This window comes from Saimiri boliviensis, chromosome 11, assembly GCF_048565385.1.
Source record: "Saimiri boliviensis isolate mSaiBol1 chromosome 11, mSaiBol1.pri, whole genome shotgun sequence".
Taxonomy (NCBI): Eukaryota; Metazoa; Chordata; class Mammalia; order Primates; family Cebidae; genus Saimiri; species Saimiri boliviensis.
The window spans coordinates 102,736,425-102,762,058 of NC_133459.1; the positions used below are offsets into that span (position 1 = coordinate 102,736,425).

Below are 25,634 nucleotides of genomic sequence, written 5' to 3' on the forward strand. Positions count from 1 at the left end.
TTCTGCTTTCCTGTTTGTAACTGAATTTTTTCAATTAAAAAACATCCCCTTTGTTCTGGCAGTTGTATACATTATTCCAATATTTTTAACAATGAGGCTCTCCTCATTTCACACCGAACAGCACACAGTGAAGATGGTCAGTGAGAACCGGAGCTACTGTGAAAATTGACAGCGGCCAGCTCAGGTGGCAGAGGACGAGAGAGAGCGGGCTGCACCCACATGGACGAGGCCGATTTTTCACAAGGCACAACGTATAAGCAGGAGGATTTGCCTTATGACAGGGACCGCTCCCAGATGAAGATATGCAAGGGTTACAATTTTACCGCAAAAAAGGATGCTCTTGAAGTTTCAAATCAAATTATTTTCGTAGCAGATGACCCTCAAGAGAAGGCTATGCATAATGAGACTTGTGGAAATCCAGCTATGACCATGCCCCTGGGCAAAATGGCTGAAAATGCTGCCAATGAAAAAAGTGAGGAAGAGAAACAATACTCTGCAACTCCTCATACTCCAGCTAAGGAAGGAGATGCCTCAAAGTCAAGCGTTTCAGATATTTTACTCCATCATCTTTCCAAAGAGCCGTTCTTAAGAGGTCAAGGCATTGATTGTGAAACCCTCCCAGAGATCTCAAATGCTGACAGTTTTGAAGAGGAGGCTATTATTAAAAAGAGGATTTCATGTTATATTAAGAATTCTTGGCCAAAAGAACAAACCCCAGAACTCACTGACCAACTCAGCCCCCAAAGGAATGGTGAAAACAGTGATAAACCCAGTTTTCCCACCACGACAGAAGAAAATACCTCTGAATTAGATGAGCCAGTGGCTGCTGGAGATAGCAGCCATCAAGAAAATGGAAATGTTTTACCTAAAATCAAGGGTCCAGGTGATAAACAAAACAGTTGTCAAGGGCAGGCTCCCCAGAAACAGCAGACTGAAAGAGCAAGTTTGGGCAATAGGTTCAAATATGGCCAGGGTCCAGTTCATTACCAGCTTCCTGATTTCTCTAAGATTGCTCCCAAAGTGAAAATTCCTAAAAATGAAATAGTTGATAAACCACTTGCAATAGCTACGCAAGCCAGCTTTTCTTCCAAGTTGGGAGATAAACCTGCTCTTGTGCAAGATATTTTAGAAACCACACGTGAGTCGCCCTATGCTGAAAAACGCCATCAAGAGCAGACAAGGGAAATCACTGAACCTTCGCAACAAATCCAGGTAAAGGAAACGGTCTCCTGTAAATACACGAATTGGGACCCCTGCCCATCTCTTTCAGTGTGGGTTTTGGAGCGTGAATAGAGCTTGGTTCTAGTTCCAAGGTTTCATTCAGCACTCTGGGTCACCCTGGCTGAGTGACATGGCCACTCAGACTCTCGATGTCCTCATGAGAAGCATCATGGGCTATGCTGACAAAAACATGTAAGAGAATAAAATCCATATTCCGCAAGCTGGAATTTGGCTCTCCTCACTTAAACTTAGCTGCCTTTCCTCAGGAGTTATCCCCAGTTCCCTGGTTGGCCCCGAACCTCTTCTCAGGCCCTGAGCTCTCTGAGTTCCTGCCTTGCATGACAATCCCATCTTAACTTACCACAAGACCTGCTCGTTTTCATGGCCTCCTTTCAATTCCCCCTTGGGCCATGTAACTTTTCGGGTCTCCCAAGTCACGAGTTTTCCCACACTTGTCTGTTTAGTCCTTTCATCAGTGTGTGTACTTCACCTGCTTCGGATCATAAGGACAGAGGCATCTTCTTCCTCCACTAGATTCTCAGGCTCTGGAGGGCAGCAACCGTATCTTCGCCTTTCCATTTGCTAACTTCCTCCAGAGGCCTAGCCCTGTGTTTTATGTACATTTTGCCCTTAGTTATTAATGCTAAGTTGAATGGAATTAAGATCTTTAATAATGGATTTCAAGCTTGTTATCTTGGTAACCATTTGGTTATAAAACTTCGTTAATGGTTAATTTATGCTATTTCCTCCTTTCCCTTACCCTGTCTTCTCACACCCCCCTACCAACTTCCAACGTGCTGAGGCTCAGGACCTCATGGATTATTGAGGCCCAATAGTGACGTAAATCCATATGAATAATCAGAATAAACATTTTAGTTAGTTGACACTTTGCCTAGACTGCATGGTCTTTCTTTTGAGCCTTGTATGAAGGCATTCTGGACTGAACCACACTGCCTGCCTCCATTTCTATTCTCTCTCTCTTCTTTTCTGTAACCTACCCTTGGAAGTCATTTTTCTCTTTTCTTTCTTAAAATTTCCATTTAGATTCTCATTCCTTAGCTTCCCTCTCTTTCAACTGAATGCTCTGGGGAGTTTGAGCAAAACCCCCTACATCCAAATGTGAGCCAATAGCCCACCTGGCCGTGACGGGGATGCTCTCTAAGTCTGAGAGAAACCTACACCCCCGTGGTATTGGGAGCTGTTGGGGTTCCTTGTCTTGGTTGCAGGAGAACATTCTCACTGTGTCCTGTTCTCAATGCCCGTGGTTAGCAGGAGCAGGTGGATATCTGGCTCATCTTCCTCTGGTATGGGGGTTTGAGGTCAGGTATCTGATTTTTTTCTAGTCCTGTCAATTCAGATTGGAGACTTGGACCCGGCAAGTTTTATATCCATTGTATAGTTGAGATGCTCATAGTAACTCCCTGAGGTAGGTTCACTTGCTATTCCCATTTTCCTGCCAAGGAATTGGAGGCTTATAAGTGGATGAGGCAATTGCTTGGGTCACCCAGCAAGTAAGTGTCAGAGTGGAACTCAGCCTTGGCATCATGGCCCTGGCTCTTGCCTACAACACTGGCTGCGTCTATGATGACCAGACATGCTGACTCGTTCTGAATAGTGTTGTCATTGATCAATATCAACAGTAATGTTTTCTTACCCTTTAATTGTGCAGATGGAACCTACAGTACAAATCCACCAAGAACTTCTCAAAGGTACTAATATTTTAATGTTTTGCTTTTGTCTTTTTGAGACAGGGTCTCACTCTGTCGCCCAGGCTAAAGTGCAGTGGCACGATCTCAGCTCACAGTAGCCTCGATCTCCTGGGCTCAAGTGATCCTCCTACCTCATCCTCCCAAGTAGTTGGGATTACAGATGCATGCCACCACACCTAGATAATTTTTTTTTTTTTTTGTAGAAGTGGGGTCTCACATTGTTGTTGAGGCTGGTCTTGAACTCCTGGCTTCAAGAACCACCTGCCTTGGCCTCCCAAAGTGCTGGGATTACAGGTGTGAGCCACTGTGCCTGGCCTAGCTATATATTTTGAAAACAATATTTCTTCTAAAGCATAGCAAGTGGTGGTGACTGCAACAGCTTTCTGTTTTCGGTACTTAGTAAAACTGTGATAAGTTGAGATGAATGGTAGCCCAAATGTGTTCCTTCTTGTATAGGAATAGAATCTGAGGCAAGTCTCCCAAAGTTGTCACCAACCTCTCAGAAAGGCACTTCCTCAAGTTCTTCTTACATATTTCAAACGTTATCCCAAGGGAAACAGATGTGTCAGAAGTTAAAAGAACAGACGGATCAACTGAAGACTAAAGTAATACTTTTAAAGCTTGTTATTAACAATATAAGTAACCAAATTCATACATGAGACACCATGCTATACTAATGAGAGACTGGAATTTTTTTCACTGCAGGTACAAGAATTTTCCAGAAGAATAAAACAGGATTCTCCTTATCATTTGCAAGACAAGAAGCTGGTAATACATTTTATCCTGTTTAAAAATCTTGATTAGAGAATTTGGCTTGGATAAAAGACAAACGACTTTACAGTGCCATGTTTTCTCGACAGTGGTGGGAATGGAAATGTTTTGCTGAAGATTAAACCATCTTTGTTTATGGGGGCTAAAAGAGCATAGAATTCTGTTTTTGTATCTATTTAGCCCTCTTTCCTTCTCAGGGAATCTATTACTCATGGCTATTACTATCTATTACTCCCTGCCAGTTACTCATAATTAATCTAACACCACGGTAGGTTCAAGAGAAGAACCCATAATCAGTTATAAAGGGTGGGCCTGTCATGGTTGATGGGTTCTGGTGGATTGAGGTTATAAAAAAATCTCCATTATCTGGAAATTAAATATGATTTTGAACACTCATAAAATCAACCTCAAAGCAATGTTTTTCAGGTCAAATTATTTTACTTTTACATCCTTGCGAGTTGCTGCATTTAATAAAACCATTAATTTATGTCATAGCCACAGCAGCCTTGCTGTCAGTGCCAGGGTCATGGGAAGCGGGGTGGAGCAATGGGATAAAGACTGAGGCTTGGCCAGGCGCGGTGGCTCAAGCCTGTAATCCCAGCACTTTGGGAGGCCGAGGCGGGTGGATCACCAGGTCGAGAGATTGAGACCATCCTGGTCAACATGGTGAAACCCCGTCTCTACTAAAAATACAAAACATTAGCTGGGCATGGTGGCACGTGCCTGTAATCCCAGCTACTCAGGAAGCTGAGGCAGGAGAATTGCCTGAACCCAGGAGGCAGAGGTTGCGGTGAGCCGAGATCGCGCCATTGCACTCCAGCCTGGGTAACAAGAGCGAAACTCCATCTCAAAAAAAAAAAAAAAAAAAAAAGAAAAGAAAAGAAAAAAAAAGACTGAGGCTCGGAGAACCAGAAATATGCTGACGTCGAAGATGTACTTGAGGCTGTTGGCTCATCAACAAGGCAGGAGGTCAAAAGTTCTGACACAGAAACAAGCAAGGTTTAGGGCAGGCTGTGCTTCAGAAACCCAGCAGCATGGACAAAAACTGGGGACCCACATGCTAAAAGACACAGTTGATTATTCACTCATTCATCATATTGATTAAATCATTCATTCAACAAACTTTATCAGGCATTTTCTATGTCCTGGACCCCGTACCAGGCACTAGGGATTGAAGATGAAGCAACAGTCCTTTTTCAAGAGGCTTGTAGGCTCTTACAATGGACTGGTAAACAGGTAACTAAAATGCAGGGGGAGAAATGTTGCAGAGAATGCTAATGGCAGCCTAGAAGCAGCTCACCCTTGCCAGTGAGGGGACATGTCAAAGGCTTCCTGGAAGTCACTTCTGAGCTAGGTGTTGCAGGAGAAACAGGAATGAGCTTGGCGGAAGGGGACCAAGGGATATTCTAGAAAAAGGACACGGCAGGTGCAATGGCACAGGGGTGAGGAAGTGCTGCCAGCGTGAGGGGCTGTGGGCACTGCGATTTCTAATACTGTGCTTGGGAGCATGCAGTGATGGCGGTCAGGGAGATGGGAGAGGTGGACAGGGGTACATAATGAAGGCCCTTAAGCCATGCCAAGGAGCTTAGATTTCATCCTGAGGCTGACAAGTTGGGCAGCATTGAAGGGTCTGTTTTATTTTTATTTTTTCCAAGACAGGGTCTCAATCTGTCACTCAGGCTGGAGTGCAGTGGCATGATCTCAGCTCACTGCAACCTCTGCTCCCTGGGTTCAAGCGATTCTCCTGCCTCAGCCTCTGGAGTAGCTGGGATTACAGGCATGTGCCACCACGCCCAGCTCATTTTTTGGATTTTTAGTAGAGAAGTCAGGCAGGAGGCAAGATGTCAAGTTCAGTTTGGAGCATTTTGAGTTTGAGCTACCTTTGAGACATCTAAGTGGAGAGGTCCAGTCGGCACTTAGACCAGTGGATCTGGCCTACAGAGCTGTTTGGGTGAGAAATGTAGATTTGGGCATAGTTATGGGTTGATGCTCTGGAGTGGATGAGACGGACCAGGCAAAATATGCGGAGTAAGAAGCGAAGAGGGTCCAGGAGAGGCTCAAGAGGTGGGGAGGAGCAGAGGTGGAGAAGCCAAGGAAAAAGAGATCTGAAGGAGAGGGGAGTGGACCCAAACAAGAAGTGCATTAGATTTGGCAATCAAAAGGTTATAAGGGTCCTTGGCAAGCCTGCTTTTGAATGAAGTGGTAAACCTGGAAGCCAGATTGCAGGGATTGTGGAGTAAACGATAGATAAACAAGATCTCTAGATAGCTAGGATTTCAGAAATTGGAAGAACACAGAATTTTTTTTTTAATTTTGTGAGGCGGAGTTTCACTCTTGTTACCCAGGCTGGAGTGCAATGGCGCGATCTCGGCTCACTGCAACCTCCACCTCCCAGGTTCAGGCAATTCTCCTGCCTCAGCCTCCTGAGTAGCTGGGATTACAGGCATGTGCCACCACGCCCAGCTCATTTTTTGGATTTTTAGTAGAGACGAGGTTTCACCATGTTGACCAGGATGATCTCTATCTCTTGACCTCGTGATCCACCCGCCTCGGCCTCCCAAAGTGCTGGGATTACAGGCTTGAGCCACCACGCCCGGCCGGAACACAGAATTTTAAAGGGCCAAGCAAAACAGAGAAAACTGGTTCAGGCATGAGCCTTCAGAAGCCTTGATGTGGGAAGTTGCTTCCTGATGTTATCAGGTATGTGGGGATCCCTGCTGACTCAGAGGAGAGTAAAGGTGGCTCCTGACAGTATTAGCCAGTGGTCTGGGACATCTGGGCCCAGGTGGTTCAGAACTGAAAGAAGCCAGACAGGGCTACAAGCAACTGCCTCAGCCCGAGCAGCACCACACAGCAGAAAGCATTTGGATTTTGGAGCAGATGTCCCACTTCCACTTACTGGTTACACAGCTGTAGACGTGTTGCAGCGCGTCTTCCCTCTCAGAGTTGTTAAGAGAATTCAGTGATGCACATTTCTGCCTGGAAAACTGTGCCCTATCTTCTGCAGCATAACACAATTTAAATTCCAAGATCCTGAATTATAATTCATAATGAGTTTTTTTCTCTTTTCTTTCCTTTTTTGAGACAGAGTCTCGCTCTGTCGCCAGGCGCCAGGCTGGAGTGCAATGGCGCGATCTCAGCTCACTGCAACCTCCTCCTCCTGGGTTCAGGCAATTCTCCTGCCTCAGCCTCCTGAGTAGCTGAGATTACAGGCACGCACCACCACGCCCAGCTAATTTTTGTATTTTTCAGTAGAGACAGGGTTTCATCATGTTGGCCAGGATGGTCTCGATCTCTTGACCTTGTGATCCACCCGCCTCGGCCTCCTCAACAGCTAGGATTACAGGCGTGAGCCACTGTGCCTGGCCACTTTTTTTTCTTTTCTCCCTTGAACGCCTAATTCCCCCTCATGGCTTCACCTGCCATTTTCAGGCTTCCAGTTCCTTAATTTCTTGGCCTGACTTCTCATCTATAGCACAGATGTTTGTGTCTATCTTCACTTTGGGCATCCCACCCCCACTGCAAACTCTGCCTTATCCAACATTGACATCTTTGGGCCTGTAAGCCTTTCCAAATTCCCCAGTTTAGTCAGGTCTACCACATTCTTCTCACTTCCCAAGCTCAGACACTCAAGCGTTCTCTGTGAGATTTACAGTGTCATTCAGAGTTCTGGCAGGGACCAGATGGTTACTCAAATAGGGCGCCTGAGGAGACCCGAACAAAGGCATTGTTTTACAACAGTGTGGGCAAGGCTAAGGGAAACCAATGAGGGATGGAAAAGCATCTCCAGGAAGGACCCTGGGGAGCTCCCCTTTGTCCTGAAGGAACAGAGGAAAAGCAGGTCCTGGAGCCTAGAGAGCTGTCACTGTGGGAGTAGCTGACAAGCCCTGCGGCTTTTGATGGAGACATGGAATCAACTCCATGATGGCACAGGGAGGAAAAAAAAGACTCCCATCTCATCCTCCAACACCTCTCTTCTGCTGTTGCCTTCCATTGACTAAAAAACAACCAAAGCCAGGGCACAGGGGAACCTGTGCAGTCCATTAAAAGTCAGCACAGAGAAAGACGGAGGATGAGTGATCCAAGGCGGGTGGATTACCTGAGGTCAGGAGTTTGAGAACAGCCTTGCCAACATGGTGAAACCCTGTCTCTACTAAAAATACAAAAATTAGCCTGGAGTGGTGGTGCACACCTGTAATCCCAGCTACTTGGGTGACTGAGGCAGGAGAATTGCTTGAACTTGGGAGGCGGATGTTACAGTGAGCCGAGATCGCGCCACTGCACTCCAGCTTGGGTGGCAGAGCAAGAGACTTCATCTTAAATAAAAAAAATTAAAAAGAATTACTAATCTGTTGAGTATGCACTATACTCCTGGCACAATGCATTATCTCATTTAGCTTTTTAAATATGAGGCAAGGAGTATTATCTTAATTTTACAGATGTAGAAACCGAAGCTTAGAGAGTTCAAGTTTGCTAAAATCATGCAGTGAGTGACAGTTTGAACTTGAACCCAGTTGTGCCTGATCCCATAAGCTCACCGAGGTATGTTTCTGCCCTGAGCACTTTCTCTCCTGGTCCAGGCCCTCCAGAGCATCCTTTAAACCTGAATTAATTTGCACTCCATCCACTGGGCCTTGGCAAAGGTATCTATCATCTATCTATCTATCTATCTATCTATCTATCTATCTATCCCCAAGCCAGAGCTCTTGAGCTCGTATCTACATCTATAGATATAGATAGATAGAAAGAGAGATGGAGTCTCGCTCTGTCGCCCAGGTTGGAGTGCAATGGCATGATCTCGGCTCACTGCAACCTCTGCCCCCCGGGCTCAAGTGATTCTGCTGCCTTAACCTCCTGGGTAGCTGGGATTACAGGCATACACCACCATGTCCAGATAATTTTTGTATTTTTAATAGAGATGGGGTTTTCAGGTTTCACCATTTTGGCCAGGCCAGTCTTGAACTACTGACCTCAAGTGATCTGCCCGCCTCAGCCTTTCAAAGTTCTAGGATTACAGGCATGAGCCACCATTTCTAGCCTTTGGCAAAGTACTCTAAGCCACAGTCTCTTATCTCAATGGAGTAACATCTCTAAGACCAGTGACTGTGCCTAATATAATTTTTTAATCTCACACTTCTGGTCCAGGGGCAGACCCAGGCAGTGCTCAGGGAACGTTCAGTGACGGGGGATGTGAGACTGAAGCCTCCACACGTCTTCAACATGCCCCTATCCTGCACAGTTTAAACATGTATCTGCCCAAGGCTGCATGTAGTGACGTCTGGAAGACTCATTCACAGCTTCGGCTAAATCTTCCTGCTGTTCCTTCCCCATCTCATCCTCCAATTCCCCGCAGATTGAAACCCAGGCCCTGTAACTACAGTTCGTTTTTAAGATCTGTGTGGCTTCAGACATATCGCTAGAGCTCCAATTTCCTCCTTTGTAAAGCTGGGATAATAATATATACTTTACCGCATTAACATCGATGTGAGGATTAAGTAAGATGAGGAATGGGAAAATGCTTTGTGAGCTAAAAACCATTCTGCAAATATATAGGATTATGAATGTCCCGCTAAGGAAGGCCAGAGGCCTCTGGGTGGGTTCTGAGAGAGAAATCAGAAGTAACTATACTTTTGAGCTTTGTGCTGTGGGGGCTTGTGAATGTTGACATGATCCTTGGGTTGGCTGTAGTTTAGATGTCAGACTCTGAGACAAAGCAGCTAATACTGCTGGGAGCTCCATGTTGACATGACTGTAGAGTACGCCTGCGTCGCATTTTTGGGAAAACGATCACACACACAGGCTTGCGTGTGAATGATTCCAGTGACTTCACTGCTGCAGGTCCTGGAGAAACTGCAGGGACGGCTTGAACTGCTGGAGCAGAACTTTCTGGCCACCAAGGACAAGCATCTGACTTTGCAGCAGCAAGTCCACGAGCACGAGTCAACAATTGTTGGTGACTTTGACCCGGAAAGGTCAGGTTTAAATCAATTGTGTAAGGTGGAGGGGTCAAAGGTGACCCCCTTCAGGTGGGATTCTGGTGTGGCTGCTGGCTTAGTGCTTGGAGAGCCACCCGTTTAGGGTCAGCAAAAACTGTGTCGCCAATGAACAAAGTGTCACCTCATGCCACAGACAGCATGGAGGACCTGCTGAGTGTAAGGTACTGTGCTGGGCACTGATCAGATGGAGCACCCAGAACGAACAATTGCCTCCTGGGACAAAGGCATTGTGCCAAGATTTTGCAATTTGTTGGATGCCATTATAATTGGTTTGGAGACCCAGAGGAGTGTAAGAAAACCCTGGAAAGGCTCACATGATAACTACAGAGGACCCTCTTCTCGAGTTCTCCTCTCCCCTCCCTCTCAGCTTTTGCCTCTCTTATCTCTCCTCACACTGCCTTCATTGTCTTTGCCTGGTTCTCTCTTCTGTCCCTCTCTTTCCCCTTTTCTTTCTTTCTTTTTTTTTTTTTAAGACAGAGTCTCGCTCTGTTGCCCAGGCTGGAGTGCAGTGGCACTATCTTGGCTCACCACAACCTCGGCCTCCCAGGTTCAAGCGATTCTCCTGCCTCAACCTCCTAAGTAGCTGGGACCAGAGGTGTGCGCCACCATGCCCGGCTAATTTTTGTATTTTTTTTTTTTTTTTAGTAGAGATAGGGTTTCACTGTCTTGAACTCCTGACCTTGTGATCGATCCACCTGCCCTGGCCTCCCAAAGTGCTGGGATTACAGGTGTGAGCCGCTGCACTTGGCCTCTTCCCCCATTTCTTTTCCATTCACTGATCATTCCAAGAGGCACTGGGCAGGAGGGGGTCACTGTAAGGTTGATTGGCGTTGGGGTGAGGGACCTACAAATCCTGATAAAGGAAAAGTGTTAAAGCTTAAAGTTAAATGATTTCTGAGTTAATTCTCTTTAGAATCTTGGACACTCACTCCAAACTGAAGTTTCTAACTGGTAGTTTTTAGGGCACCGTATATTCTCCTCTCTTCGTTCCAAATAATTGTAAGCTGTATTCCAGGACTCAAGGAGAGGATTCTTTCCCTATAATTTCCTGGTATAAAGTAAAATAGACTATTTAGTAGGCTTAATATTTGTAAGTCCAGCCCTTTCTATTCATAGCATTTTAATATGGAATTGCTGTTGCCAAAATTTTTAATGGTTTACATTTCTGTCCTAGCATTCTGTGGTATTTTTCCCCCAAGGTATGGTTTTACTTTTTCCAAATGAATGAAATGTCTGTCTACCCTTATGTCAATACTGAGTAATTAGACAGCAAGCATGGGGTTTTAGTATTGATTTTTCCTAAAGGCTTTTCTTGGGGGCTAGGTGTAGAAAGAACTCCACATACTTCCACTATTTAAAATCAATAGAGTAAGGGTATTTATTTTCCAAGAAATGTCCTGTTTGGGCAGTCGTTTTAAAGACAGGCTTCTGAGCACATTAAGACCAAAGTTATTCAACGTCTTATTTATATCCTAGTTATAACCACAAGGTGCCTGGCGCAAGCATAAATAAAAAGAGCTTCAACTGCAATTACATTCCATATACGGGAGAAGCTTTCAACATAGGGGCGAGGGAGGGACCCAGCCTTCCCCAAATCTCAGCTAAAGCCACCTTGGGTCAGGCAAAGACTGATCAGCTCCAGAGTGGTTCACTTGTTCTCAAATGGGCATAATGTGACAAGGAACAGAATCCCATACAGTCCTTGGGTTCTTGATATGGTGAGAACCTTCTGAGTGTTGAGTCCAAAGGCTAATGCAGAAGGCGTTCTTGAGGGGCAAGAATTCATTGACTAGTCCCTTGTTTACATCACCTGCTGTGCTCTTATCAAAGCCTTCTCAGTATTACCTTTACAAGGTAACACGCAAAAAGATTTGCTTGGATTTCATGCATCTTGCTTATCAGAATGTAGTCCAATAGTAACTTGATTCTTTCACAAAGTAACAGCAGAAGCCAAGAATTCAAGAAATGGGGTTCTACCTTCATCAACCACTTCTTGAGAGTTTCAGCATAAAATCTTATCTTCTGCTTTATAGAAAAGATCACAACTCCTCAAAAATGTCTCCTCCATCTCCAAATCCCCATGTTGTCACCTCCTCTCCCTTCCTTAATTTGCTCTCCAATCTCTCTAACCGTGGTCCTTGAACCCATCTCTTTCTACTACCTTGAGGCCTTGCTCCATCATTTCATTTATTTTATTATGATTATTTCTATTTTTTTCTTGGTCAGCACCAACTCGCTGTATATTATTATTATTATTTGAGACGGGGTCTTGCTCCGTTGCCCAGGCTGGAGTGCAGTGGCACAATCTCGGCTCACTACAACCTCCACCTCCTGAGTTCAAGTGATGCTCCTGCCTCAATCTCCAGAGTAGCTGGGGTTAAAGGCATGTGCCACCATGCCTGACTAATTTTTTTGTATTTTTAGTAGAAACAGGGTTTCACCAGGTTGGCCAGGCTGGTCTTCAACTCCTGACCCCAAGTAATCCGCCCATGTTGGCCTTCCAAAGTCCTGGGATTACAGGTATGAGCCGCTTCCCCCAGCCTTATTTCTTTTAAACTTTCTTTCTTTCTGTTTTTGAGACAGAGTCTCACTCTGTTACCCAAGCTGGAGTGCAGTGGCACGATCTTGGCTCACTGCAACCTCCACCTCCTGGGTTCAAGTGATCCTCCTGCCTCAGCCTCCCAAGTAGCTGGGACTACAGGTGCATGCACCACCATGCCTGGCTTTTTATTTACTTATTTATTTTTCCTATTTTTAGTGGAGACAGGGTTTCACCATATTGGCCATGCTGGTCTCGAACTCCTGACCTTGTGAACTGCCCGCTTTGGCTTCCCAAAGTGCTGGGGTTACAGATGTGAGCCACCGCTCCCACCCACTTTTAAACTTTCAGTCTCTCCTTGTCCCCTGCTTATTCTCTTCTGCCAGTAAGATTACAATATATTTTTCTATGTTTTATTCAATTATCACTTTGTTTTTTTCATGCTTAGATCTTTGTCCCACCACTTATTGAATAGGGCAGCCTTTCCCCACCGATTGAAAAAGCCCTTTATAGCCGGGCGCGGTGGCTCAAGCCTGTAATCCCAGCACTTTGGGAGGCCGAGGCGGGTGGATCACGAGGTCAAGAGATCGAGACCATCCTGGTCAACATGGTGAAACCCCGTCTCTACTAAAAATACAAAAATTAGCTGGGCATGGTGGCGTGTGCCTGTAATCCCAGCTACTCAGGAGGCTGAGGCAGGAGAATTGCCTGAACCCAGGAGGCGGAGTTTGCGGTGAGCCGAGATCGCGCCACTGCACTCCAGCCTGGGTAACAAGAGCAAAACTCCGTCTCAAAAAAAAAAAAAAAAAAGAAAGAAAAGAAAGAAAAAGCCCTTTATATTAGATACAAAACCTCCATGTGTATATAGAACTGTTTCTAGTCCATCCATTGATCTATGTTTATATTTCTATATTATCCACATAGTTTAGAATTATTATAGGTTAGTGTATATTTAGAAATGTTTCTTCTTTTTAAAATTTTCTTTTAGCTATTCTTACACATTGATCTTACTAAGAAACTTTACAATCAACTCACCAAGTTTCTTAATAAAATTTCATGAGGATTTTGCTTAGGATCGTATTGAATTTGTAGGTTAGATTGGGAAGAACTGAAATCTTTGCAGTGAGTATTCCCATCTAGGAGAATGTTTTCTTCATGCAGATTTTACACATATTTTTGTTAAGTTTACTACTAGCTATTTTGTGTTTTTTTCTGAGTATTGTTGACAGATGTTTTATCTAATTTATATTATAGAAAATATTTATATATTATATATTTAACTTGTACTGGGCTACCTTATGCAATTCTGTCCTTAGTGTTTTGTTGATTTTTAGTTGATTGTCTTCATTTTTAGGTATGACAATCCATAGTATCTAAAAATATTAATAAGCTTCTTACTCTAGAACATTTTTATTGTACTTTATTTCTTTTCTCTCCAATTCTTACGTATCTCATTTCTTTTTCTTTATTTCATTTGCTATTGTTCATTGTTTTCCAGAACAATATTGGATAATTAATATTGGCGAAAGACAGCATTTAAAAAAAATTTCAGACAAAGGCTCACTCTTGTCCAGGCTAGAATGCAGTGGCACAATCATAGCTCACTGCAACTCAAATTCCTGGAGTCTGGGATCCTCCCACCTCAGCCTTCTAAGTAGCAGAGACTACAGGTGCACGCCACCATGCCCAGCTAATTCAAAAAAAAAAAAAAAATTTGTAGAGACAAGGCCTCCTTCTGTTGTCCAGGCTAGTCTCGAACTCCTGGGCTCAAGTGATCCTCCCACGCCTTGGCCTCCCAAAGTGTTAGTATTACCGGCATGAGCCATGAAAGACAGCTTTCTTCTCATGCTACTAATAATAATGAGAATTCTCCCAAGTATGATTCAAGTAGTAAGCTTCAATCAAGAGAGTTTTCTTCTATTCCTAGCTCTCTAGAATTAGGGCTTTTGTTGTTATTTAATTTAAGAAAATGTTTAATCAAATGGAATTTAGAAATGTAGTTTTTCAGGCTGGGCGTGGTGGCTCAAGCCTGTAATCCTAGCACTTTGGGAGGCCGAGGTGGGTGGATCACCTGAGGTCAGGAGTTCAAAACCAGCCTGGCCATCATGGTGAAACCCCATCATAAAAAAAAAAAGAAAAAGAAAAAAGAAATCTAGTTTTTCTCCTTTAATCTATTCATGTAGTGGAATATATTAATAAATATCCTAATGTTGAACCACAGAATGAATTGGGCAATCTTCCCTTTTCTTTTCATTTTTTCTGGAAGAGTCTAATAACAAAGGATGTATCTATTACTTAAAAATATTGGTAGAATTATGTTTAGTGAACTCTAAGTTTCTATACAAGTGCTTCAGGGGTCTGAATATACTTGATTTAAATCTCTCCTTTAAAAATATATGTTGAAATATATACTTTCAATAAATTACATTTTAAATTACGTAATACATAAGAATTAATGTATTAGGGACACTGAGAAATTTTTTTAAAGGCTTAGTAGAACTCACCCATTATGTCATTCTTCATGTCTTTTGGGGAGATTTTTGACAATTTCCATTTTTCTCTGGTTATTAGTCTTTTCATATTTTCTACTTTTTAAAGTGAATTTTAATAATTTATGTTTTCCTAGAAACTTGCCCAATTCACCTATATTTTAAATGGTGTTGATATGAAGTTTTCAATGCCTTTTGATTTAAAATTTTTCCTTTCTGAGTCTTAATGTTATTTATTTCTCAGTCAGACATCCAGTGGCTCATTTTATAGATATTTTGGAAAAAAACACGTTTTATCTTACTAATCAAATTCTTATAAGTCATATTTATTTCTAGTAATTTTATGAATCCTTTTCTTTTCTGAGGTTTATTTTATACTCCCCTTTCTATCTTCTTATTTTGAATACTTAGTTTATTGATTTTTCCCCCCAATAATGCATTTTAAGACTATAAGTTTTCCTCAGCATACTGCTTTAACTGCATTACATTGGTTTTCATACATTATTCACTCATTTGCCATCGACTTGTAAGTTATCCTTAATATTCATTTTTATTTCCTACTTAGTACAAAGCTAGGTGTAAAATTTCTAATTAAACAGGGCTTTTTTGGGTGGGCTATCTTTTTCTTGTTAATTTCTAGTGACAAGAGAATGTAGGTAATATAATTTTTAATATTTTGGATTTTCTTAAAATTTTTCTTTGTGGAATGATACAAGGTACATTTTTATAAATGTAATGATTTAAAGAAAATGGATTCTCTTTGTTGGGTAAAATATGTATTTATATACACATACACATATGTTCATATAGATTAGAACTTGTTAATTATTCAGCTATCTTATATCCTTCCTCTTTTAAAATTAGCATAACAAGTATTTCCATAGAATCCCAGTTCTTAGAATCCCTTGTAAGGGATCTCAAAATCATCAAATCTGGATAAGCAAGGTACAGTATTGTTATCCAAGGTTGTAAGTGAGACATTGGAGGCTCAGAAATACTACGTGATTTACTCAAGGACACACAGGTAATGGACAGCAGGCGAGGATCACAGCCCAGGCTGTCAGAGAAGTTATGAACAGTCACGTGGGCGCCCATTATCCTTTGTGTCAGAAGACAGGCCACACTAATAATATAAATCAACTCTGTATTCAAGAACTGTTGTTATTAATCAGAACATCAGCTACATAGCCCAGAAGATGCCTGTATGTTTACATTTACTTAGAAAAATGGAAGGTGAAATCTTCAAGTTGGAGATGCTACTTGAAGATGTTAAAGAGAAAATGGATGAAAGCAAATATACTTCAGCTCCTTCTCTTCCTGTGAGTTTTCCATTTACCCTGGATAACTTGGCCTCCACCTCCTCTTCACTCTCAAATGAGGTAATATAGCAATGTACAGCCTAATTTTGTGCCAGGAAAAATGTTTATGCATGTATAGACTCCTAATTCATGGATTCACTGAATTTCATTTTAATATCTTACGAAAATTTAACTTTCCAAAGTCCCATGAATTATATTATTTTAAATGGAACCAGCTTTTAAAGATTAGAAGCTACTTCAAGTGTTAATTTTTAAAACATCTTTATAGTTTAGGATGTAACGATGCTGTTTAAATCCATTAAACTACTAAAGAGCTATTTCTTCCAAATGAATAAGAACGTTTTTGTGGATCATCCCTGGAAAAAATAATTCCTTTTCTTCATAGTTTTGTATTCACCCAAGCTGGAGTGCAGGGGCACAACTGCAGCTCACTGAAATCTCCACCTCCTGGGCTCAAGGGATTCTCCTGTCTCAGCCTCCTGAGTAGCTGCGATTACAGGTGCATGCTACCACTGCCTGGCTAATTTTTTATATTTTTGGTAGAGACGCGGTTTCACCACGTTAGCCAGGCTGGTCTTGAACTTCTGACCTCAAGTGATCCACCTGCCTCAGCTTCCCGAAGTGTTGGGATTACAGGCGTGAGCCACCGTACCCGGCTTGTGCTCCCTCTTCTAAATAAAGAATAGCACCCTCAGCGAAATAATTATTTCCCGTGAATCCACTTCCACATTTTCCTTCTCTCAAGTTAAATTCTTTTGGATATCTAAATATGCAAGATTGGGAATTCAAATCAACCACCACTGTCTTTCTCTATACTTTTTGCTTTTGTAGCCTCAACTATCAGAACATTCAGACTAAAATTAAAATTCTGAGAAAGGGAGTCATTTAAATAAATACCTTATCTACCTACCTAAATGGACTCTTTTTTTTTTTTTTTTTTTTTTTTTGAGACGGAGTTTCGCTCTTGTTACCCAGGCTGGAGTGCAATGGCGCGATCTCGGCTCACCGCAACCTCCGCCTCCTGGGTTCAGGCAATTCTCCTGCCTCAGCCTCCTGAGTAGCTGGGATTATAGGCACGCGCCACCATGCCCAGCTAATTTTTTGTATTTTTTTTTTTTTTTTTTTTTTTTTTTTGAGACGGAGTTTCGCTCTTGTTACCCAGGCTGGAGTGCAATGGCGCGATCTCGGCTCACCGCAACCTCCGCCTCCTGGGCTCAGGCAATTCTCCTGCCTCAGCCTCCTGAGTAGCTGGGATTACAGGCACGTGCCACCATGCCCAGCTAATTTTTTGTATCTTTAGTAGAGACGGGGTTTCACCATGTTGACCAGGATGGTCTCGATCTCTCGACCTCGTGATCCACCCGCCTCAGCCTCCCAAAGTGCTGGGATTACAGGCTTGAGCCACCGCGCCCGGCTAATTTTTTGTATTTTTAGTAGAGACGGGGTTTCACCATGTTGACCAGGTTGGTCTCGATCTCTCGACCTCGTGATCCACCCGCCTCGGCCTCCCAAAGTGCTGGGATTACAGGCTTGAGCCACCGCGCCCGGCAGACTCTTTAATTTCATACAGTATTTGAAGCCACAGCCTGGGGCTGATATTCAAACTTGAATGAGGGCTTTGTCAGAGTGAAGGACAAAGTGATAAAGATTATGTCAATGTTAGCCCTTCCAAAGAAGTGTTTGCCTCCTCAAAACACTTACCTGCCTGGCAAAACCTCACTCATTCAAGGCCTAGCTCTAGTGTCCGGTCACTTACGCACCCCTAGTGCCCAGCCACCCTCCTCACCCCAAGCTTCCCCATCCCCTGCACCTGGAGGAATGCTTGGTCCTGGCCTCTGTGTCCCCACAGCACTGGGTCTCATTTGTCTCTGTGACTCTGCACTCATCTTTAAATCCTGAATGTTCACCTGAATGCCCAGGAGAGTCAATGAAGATAGAGGAAGCCCTGAGCCACTGTGGATGTAACAGCCCATCTCAAGGCATCCAAGCAGTCTCCAGGCTCCCAGTGGCTGCCCTGCTAGTCTTGGACTTGCAGGAGTGGCGAGTCTTTGTGAGGCCACCTCAGGGTGGGTACTGCCCTCCACCTAGTGGCTCCCTGGGGTCTCGATCTGCCCTTCTTTACTAGGTCCCAAGTTTACAGCCACTGTTGTGAAATGATGAGAACTCTCTACATAACTCTGTGATAAGTGGCCCTGGAAAGAGTCTACTTCTGGCATTCTTCATTCACTAAGCAGTATATACTGCTATTTGCTAGCACTTTCCTAGGTATTTGGGATACAACATGAACAATACAGGCAAATCACCTGCCCTCAAGATGCTCACATTTCTGTGAGAAGACACATATATTTAACAAATTAATATAAAATTATGAAATGTTAAAAGTGCAGTGCAGAAAATAATAATACATTCCATGTGACTCTGAAGCCAGGCTACCTGGGTTCACATACTGGCTCTGTCACTTATTAGCTTTGTGATCTTAAGAAAGTTATGCAATGTCCCTGTGCCTCAGTTCTCTCTTCTGTAAAATGGGGATAATAATACTTGCCTCACAGGGCTGTTACAATGTTTAAACGAGTTAATATAAGGCGTGTATTGAAAACAGGGCCTGGCTCACAGTAAGCACATTACTCCTGGGTGTTAGCTATCATGACTATTAAGTAACGGGATATGACCAAAAGCAACTAAATGCAGAAGGTTTGAGTTACTAAGGGAGAAGGTTTTTCAGAGAAGGTGAGATTTGAACTGAGTCTTGGAGGACGAGGCAGCTAGGTAAGGATCTGGGGGAGACAGGGGTGGGGATGCCATGCAGGAGGTTATGGTGCCTTAGGGGTGCTGTAGGGATGCTGAACTGATTTTGAGTCACCTCTCGTGGGACTGTGGCACTAATTTAAGTCCTTTTGTGTGGCTCCCTCAGATTCCCAAGGAGCACCCTGGCCACCCTCCTGGGCCTCAAGGCTCAGGTGGGAGTGAGCAAACAGGAACAGCCCAGGAAGGACTGCAGGAGGGCCCCAACGAGGAGCTCTGTGAGCTGCCCCTGCAAATGTGAGTCCTCATCCCGCAGCTCCAGCAGGCACAGGACATAGCAAGAGGCCCCTTCCTCATGCAGCCTCTAGGGAGGCCACGGGGCTCCCACAGGAAAACTAGTCTTGGACCATGAGTTACAAAGCCTGTGAGCCTGGCTCCTCACCTGCCCTGTGGCAACCAGAAGGTCTCTGCCACCCTCTGGGCAGAGATCTGAGGGGCCGGATGGCTGGGGCTGGGGGACGTGGGGGAGAGGGGAAGGTCGAGTGGCCACACGAGACCCATGGCTCTCTCTGCCTTAGGTTGCTCGCTCCCACTTTCCCAGGGCTGCTAAATTAAATTCCCAGTGACACTTTTCCAAATGAAGCCATAGGATTCCAAATAGTGGAGCTCCCAGGTAGCTCAAGGACTGATTCTAAAATTCAAACTACTTTCTTTTCGCTCATTTTTTTTTTTTAAATTTAGTTACCTAAATGGTCATTATGGAGATACAGCTGCCCAGAACCAACCAGACCAAGTGGCCACGAGGCTGTCTTCTGACTCCAGGGTAATGTCCTGCAGCCGGGACCTGGCTGGGTTCTGCTCATTGTTGGCTTTTTAACTAACACCAGCGTTGCTGAATGTGACTGTGAAATTGGCATAATCAAGATCACTTGCCTCTTTTCCTAATGGCATCCTGGGTGTCGGTGCTGGTGACGGCTGGTACTGCTGACAGTTTCCCGCTTTCAGCACTCCTGAGAAACTTGGCAGGCGTACCTCCACCAGGGCTTCTCCAGCTTCTCCCAGCCTGTGAGTCAGCTGCAGATCTTGTTAAAATGCAGGCTCTAATTCAGTAAGTTTGGGGCGGGCCTGCAGTCCTGCATTGCTAACAAGCCCCAGGTGATGCCAAAGCTGCTGGTTCTGGCCTAGGGACCACACATTAAGTTCCAAGGGTCTAGAGCAGGCGTCCCCAAACTACGGCCTGCAGACCGCATGCGGCCCCCTGAGGCCATTTATCCGGCTCCCTGCCGCACTTCAGGAAGGGGCACCTCTTTCATTGGTGGTCAGTGAGAGGAGCACAGTATGTAGCGGCCCTCCAACGGTCTGAGGGACAGTGAACTGGCCCCCTGTGTAAAAAGTCTGGGGACGCCTGGTCTAGAGATTATTTCATTTTAAATGAACTGGAAATGCTGGGATTAACAACCCTGGGGTCTTAAATGATAGCAATATTATGATAAGCAGTAAACAATGATACAATAATTCTGTTGGCTCAGAGCTTTACAGTTTACAAAGACTTTTTACAGAGGAAGAGTAGTTTAGAAAGGTGAGATTTGTTCAGGGCAAATGGCAGGTGATATTAAAGCCCAGGTCTCCAACTTGGGTGCAGGGGCACCTCCCTGCAGTCTGCTAATGTAAATCTGCCTTAAGTGTCAAGTGCAGGAGTAACCCTGTAAGCTTAGCAGTGATTAAACAACAACAACAACAAATTAAACAAAGAAAACTGAATAAAAGGGATGAAAAAACCCTTATTTTTTAAAATTATAAAATGGATACATGCTTATTACAAAAGAAATGAGCAAATAAAGAAGAAACTTTCACTGAGGGGAAAATCAATCTTTTTTTTTTGAGAGTCTTGCTCTGTTGCATAGGCTGGAGTGCAATGGTGCAATCACCATTAACTCACTGCAACCTCTGCCTCCCAGGTTCAAGTGGTTCTCCTTCCTCACCTCCCGAGGACCTGGGATTACAGGCGTGTGCCACCATGCTCAGCTAATGTTTGTATTTTTAAAGGGGATTTCACCATGTTGCCCATGCTGGCCTAGAACTCCTGACCTCAGCTGATCCACCCACCTCAGCCTCCCGCAGTGCTGAGATTACAGGCGTGAGCCACTGCACCCAGCCCATTGCTAATATTTTGGTGTATATCCTTCCAGTCTTCTTTTCTCCTGTATATACATTTTGGCCGAAATAGGATTTTACTATATATATTGTTTTATGCTTTTCATTTAATGTTATATTTTGGGCATCTCTCCACATCACTTAGAACAAACCTATCATTTCATTTTTAATGACTGCATTATATTTCATTATATTCATTTACTCTGACACATTTAGACAATCTCTTATTGATGGACATTTAGTTTTTTTCCAGCTCTTTGATATCATAAACATTGCTTCAAGTAACATCATTTTACATGCAAACTTTTGTAGTTGATTATTTCTTTAGAATAAAACCCTAGGATTGCAGGTAATGGTTCAGATGGTATATGCTGAAAATTCTGATCACCTGGCCTTAGGAAGGCAGTGGGGGTCTATTGGCTGAGAGCAGTGGTGGGAATGTTGATGTCTTTGGTTTGAGCCTACCACAGACATTTTTTTTCTTTTTCCAACGTTTGCTAAATATGTAAGTGAAAACTGGTAGCTCATTATTATTATTTTTTTTTTGAGACGGAGTTTCGCTCTTGTTACCCAGGCTGGAGTGCGCGATCTCGGCTCACCGCAACCTCCGCCTCCTGGGTTCAGGCAATTCTCCTGCCTCAGCCTCCTGAGTAGCTGGGATTACAGGCACACGCCACCATGCCCAGCTAATTTTTTGTATTTTTAGTAGAGACGGGGTTTCACCAGGTTGACCAGGATGGTCTCGATCTCTCGACCTCGTGATCCACCCGCCTCAGCCTCCCAAAGTGCTGGGATTACAGGCTTGAGCCACCGCGCCCGGCTGATAGCTCATTACTTTAATCTGTTTGACTGTTTTTGAAATTCAATCTATTTTCATATGTTTATTGGCCACTCCCACCTCCTCCTTGACAACATTGATATTTTAAGTTGTTTACAAAACTGAAACCACAGTCAATTTAAAAAAATGTAGACAGGTAACTGAGAAAATATTAAGAGCAAATAATGTTCACTGTTGAGAACTTCATTATATCAAATGTCAAGACAAATTCCCCAGTGAGCAGAACTGTGGTTAAGAACACAAGCATGCTGGCCAGGCACGGTAGCTCATGCCTATAATCTAGCACTTTGGGAGGCTAGGGCAGGTGGATCACTTGAGGTCAGGAGTTTGAGACCAACCTGACCAACACGGTGAAACTCTGTCTCTACTAAGACCTATAAAAATTAGCCGGGTGTGGCGGTGCATGCCTGTAGTCCCAGTGACTTGGAAGGGAGGCTGAGGTGGGAGAATCGCTTGAATCTGGGAGGGAGGCGGAGGTTGCAGTAAGCCAAGATTGCGCCACTGTACTCCAGCCTGGGTGACACAGAGAAACTCCATCTCAAAAAAAAAAAAAAAAAAAAAAAAAGAGAGAACACAGCATACCAGTCAGATGAGTAAAAGTTCAAATCCCAGCTCTGCCACTTACTCATGATGAGACCTTGCCAAGCTGCTTAAATCCTCTGAGCATCAGATTACTCACCATTAAAATGGTGACAACAGGCCAGATGCGGTGGCTCAAGCCTGTAATCCCAGCACTTTGGGAGGCCTAGGTGGGTGGACCACAAGGTCAAGAGATTGAGACCATCCTGGTCAACATGGTGAAACCCCGACTCTACTAAAAATACAAAAAAATTAGCTGGGCATGGTGGCGCATGCCTGTAATCCCAGCTACTCAGGAGGCTGAGGCAGGAGAATTGCCTGAACCCAGGAGGCGGAGGTTGCGGTGAACAGAGATTGGGCCATTGCACTCCAGCCTGGGTAACAAGAGTGAAACTCTGTCTGAAAAAAAAAAAAAAAAAAAGGAGACAACATGCCAGGATGGTGGAACGTTTCTTTAAAACTAACAAATGGTGACAGGAAAACACTGAAACCCTCCGAGAAAATTGATGGACAAAGGACATGAACTAAAAAATCACAAGCAGGAAATACAACCAGTGAATCAGCATATGGGAAGAGACTTATCTCCTTTAGTCACAAAGGAAATGCAAATTAACACAAGGTGACACCCCTCCCCCCTTCAATTAACAGAAACATTTTTAGGTGATAATTCCTGACGCAGAGGAAGGTGTGGTCAAACTGAGCCAACCACATTGTTGGTGGCTGTGAAATCTGCAGTTTTGTGGAAAGCCATTTGGCAATATGGATCATCACACAAACATGTTCGCAACCTTTGGCCCAGACATTTCCTCAGGAAGTAATTTAGGATGTGGAAAAAGCTATGTATACAATGATGCTTCTGCCTAATAATGGAAAAAAGTACATTTATTTTTTGCTTACATAAAGGGTAAGATCTTACTGTAGTAGGAAATACACAGTGGGTGGTGTCAGCCCTCACAGGTCAGTGGAGTAATTGTTTTGTGTTTAAAAGGAACATGTAACCAATCATTTAGGCCTCCAGACAGTCCCTAAACCCTGTTTTAATTCATAGTTGAATATATTTCTTTCTTTTTTTTTTTTTTTGAGATGGAGTTTCGCTTTTGTTGCCCGGTCTGGAGTGCAATGGTGAGATTTCGGCTCACTGCAACCTCCACCTCCTGGGTTCAAGAGATTCTCTTGTCTCAGCCTCCCAAGTAGCTGGGATTTCAGGCATGCGCCACCATGCCCGGCTAATTTTGTATTTTTAGTAGAGATGGGGTTTCTCCATGTTGGTCAGGCTGGTCTCGAACCCCTGACATCAGGTGATCCTCCGGCCTCGGCGTCCCAAAGTGCTGGGATTACAGGTGAGCCACTGCGCCAGGCCAGTTGAATATGTTTCTTTGGAAAGGCTTTTAGAGCTCTACTAGCCAGTGGTCAGATTAGTAATCTAAAAATTATGTTCCTCAATCTGTTCATTCTCGGGTGAAGCTTGGAGTAATGTGAAACTAAAGGAAAGATAAAAAGGGGAAAGTATTCTGTCATCTGTACACCAGATTTTAAAATCTGTTTAGAGGAAAGAGGCAAACCAGGGTGGAAACTTCCATTCTTCAGCCCAGGCCGTTAGAGGCACAGCCCCGACTGAGTGAGACATCAGAACTATGGGTGGGCTTTTTCTTCTTTTCCTCCTGTTCCCCCTGGGGCTCTGTTTCCCCACCTGGAGGAGAGGCTTGGTGAGTCTCTGTCTCGGCCAGAGGTGGCAAGTTCAGCCGGGCCTGAGCGGCTTGCTGGGCTGTGCGCATGCAGCTGTGGCGTGAGTCACATCCTCCATCACTTCTCCATCTGTGTGTGCTTTGTGGTGCAGGAGGACCCCAAGGGCACTTCGGGAAGGCAGGAATGTGCAGAGACGACGGCACCCAGTCCAAGCTGTACCTTCTGCCGCAGGCTCCTTGAATGGTGAGGGATTCTTGCAGCTACATTCCCAGGATGGGTGGGAGTCAGTCCTGGCATAGTAACTCCAGTGAGAGTGGGCGGCAACTGACTGAGGCCACTGGCTGAGATAGAGAGGCACAGATCCTCTAGCAGTGGTTCTCAACTGGGGAGAACATCGAAATCAGCATGGGAGATTTAAAAATCGTGCACATGCCTCCACCCTGTCTACCCTCTCAGCATTGCCAGTGGTGGGGCTCTGCTAGGAATATTGCTTTTAAATCTCCCCAGGTGATTCAGATAAGTCCCTTGGTTACAGCCCATGGAGGGGAGTCCTGTAGGCTTTGTTTGAACATTGCCCACATGGGGGATTCTTATCCTTTATAACAAACAGCTCCCACCATCCCTACTCTCTCCTTATGATGAGCAAAAGTATTCTCTGTTGGGTTTCACCTGAGCCCCCCAGTCCCAGGAACAAGCCTCATCCATCTTCTCAGGACTGACTTCTTCCTATTCCTAAGCAAGAACTCTTCCAGAGCTAACAAGCTGTAAATCATGTAAAATCCTCAGGAGAAATCCTTTGTTTTTGAAACACCTATCGGTGCAACTATTAATCCATGTCACTTCAGTATCATTTATTTGAAGCTGCTTTCAGGTAGCGAGAGATGCTACTTCCAAGCTCACCATGGACTCCAGCCAAAGCTTGGCTCATTGACCTTTGGAAGGTCAAGTCAGGGAGGCAGCAGGTGTTTAGCAACCACTGTTATATGTACGTAATGGACTTTAATAGAAGCAGATAGCAGGGTCTGAAAGACTGAGGCTTCCTGTTAGAAAGCATTCCATCATGGGAATGGGCACCTGCCTTAAGTGTTCTGAGTGTCCACCCCTGAAAAAAGAAACTGCATGAAGCTCATGTTAAAAATGTCACGTGTCATCTTGTGTGGGTCATGAAACCACCGTGTCAGTCATCAGCTTTGAGCTCCCCTTTAATCCAAGAGGCACTCATGAAGCTTACTCACAGAGTCATCCTAGGCCTACTATTTTTATTTATTGAGTTAAAGTCTAATTTTGGATTTTTAAAGTATAATGAAAGCATTTTAACATTTAAAAACATTTTTATTAAGCATTCAAGGTACTAAATCTCTCTCTTTGAAACTCCTGGTCTACACCCTACAGAAGTACATCAGTACCAAGTCAGGGACCAATGTTCCAGACTAAATAAATATACTTTTATGATAGACAAGATGGAAAGAGAAGCACAACCAAGTGAAAATCAGATCTCACAGTGAATCCACTGCTGGGGGGGTGAGGAGATACACATGACTTATGAATTAAAATCCTGGCAAACTACACAATTCCTGAGGAATTATTG

The 25,634-nt window shown here is 44.0% G+C and overlaps 1 protein-coding gene across 1 annotated transcript in view; it reads left to right on the top strand.

Annotated features, from left to right (window-relative positions):
* Nucleotides 1-219: 219 nt before the first annotated feature.
* The window catches only part of AKNAD1 (AKNA domain containing 1), a 38,007-nt gene continuing 12,592 nt past the window's right edge, over nucleotides 220-25,634 (top strand). The window contains exons 1-9 of the mRNA XM_010343974.3: nucleotides 220-1,212; nucleotides 2,891-2,930; nucleotides 3,387-3,535; nucleotides 3,636-3,698; nucleotides 9,540-9,673; nucleotides 15,948-16,104; nucleotides 18,959-19,086; nucleotides 19,531-19,612; nucleotides 24,198-24,289. Coding sequence (XP_010342276.3) covers nucleotides 220-1,212; nucleotides 2,891-2,930; nucleotides 3,387-3,535; nucleotides 3,636-3,698; nucleotides 9,540-9,673; nucleotides 15,948-16,104; nucleotides 18,959-19,086; nucleotides 19,531-19,612; nucleotides 24,198-24,289 — 1,838 coding nt within the window. The remainder of the gene's footprint in view (nucleotides 1,213-2,890; nucleotides 2,931-3,386; nucleotides 3,536-3,635; nucleotides 3,699-9,539; nucleotides 9,674-15,947; nucleotides 16,105-18,958; nucleotides 19,087-19,530; nucleotides 19,613-24,197; nucleotides 24,290-25,634) is intronic.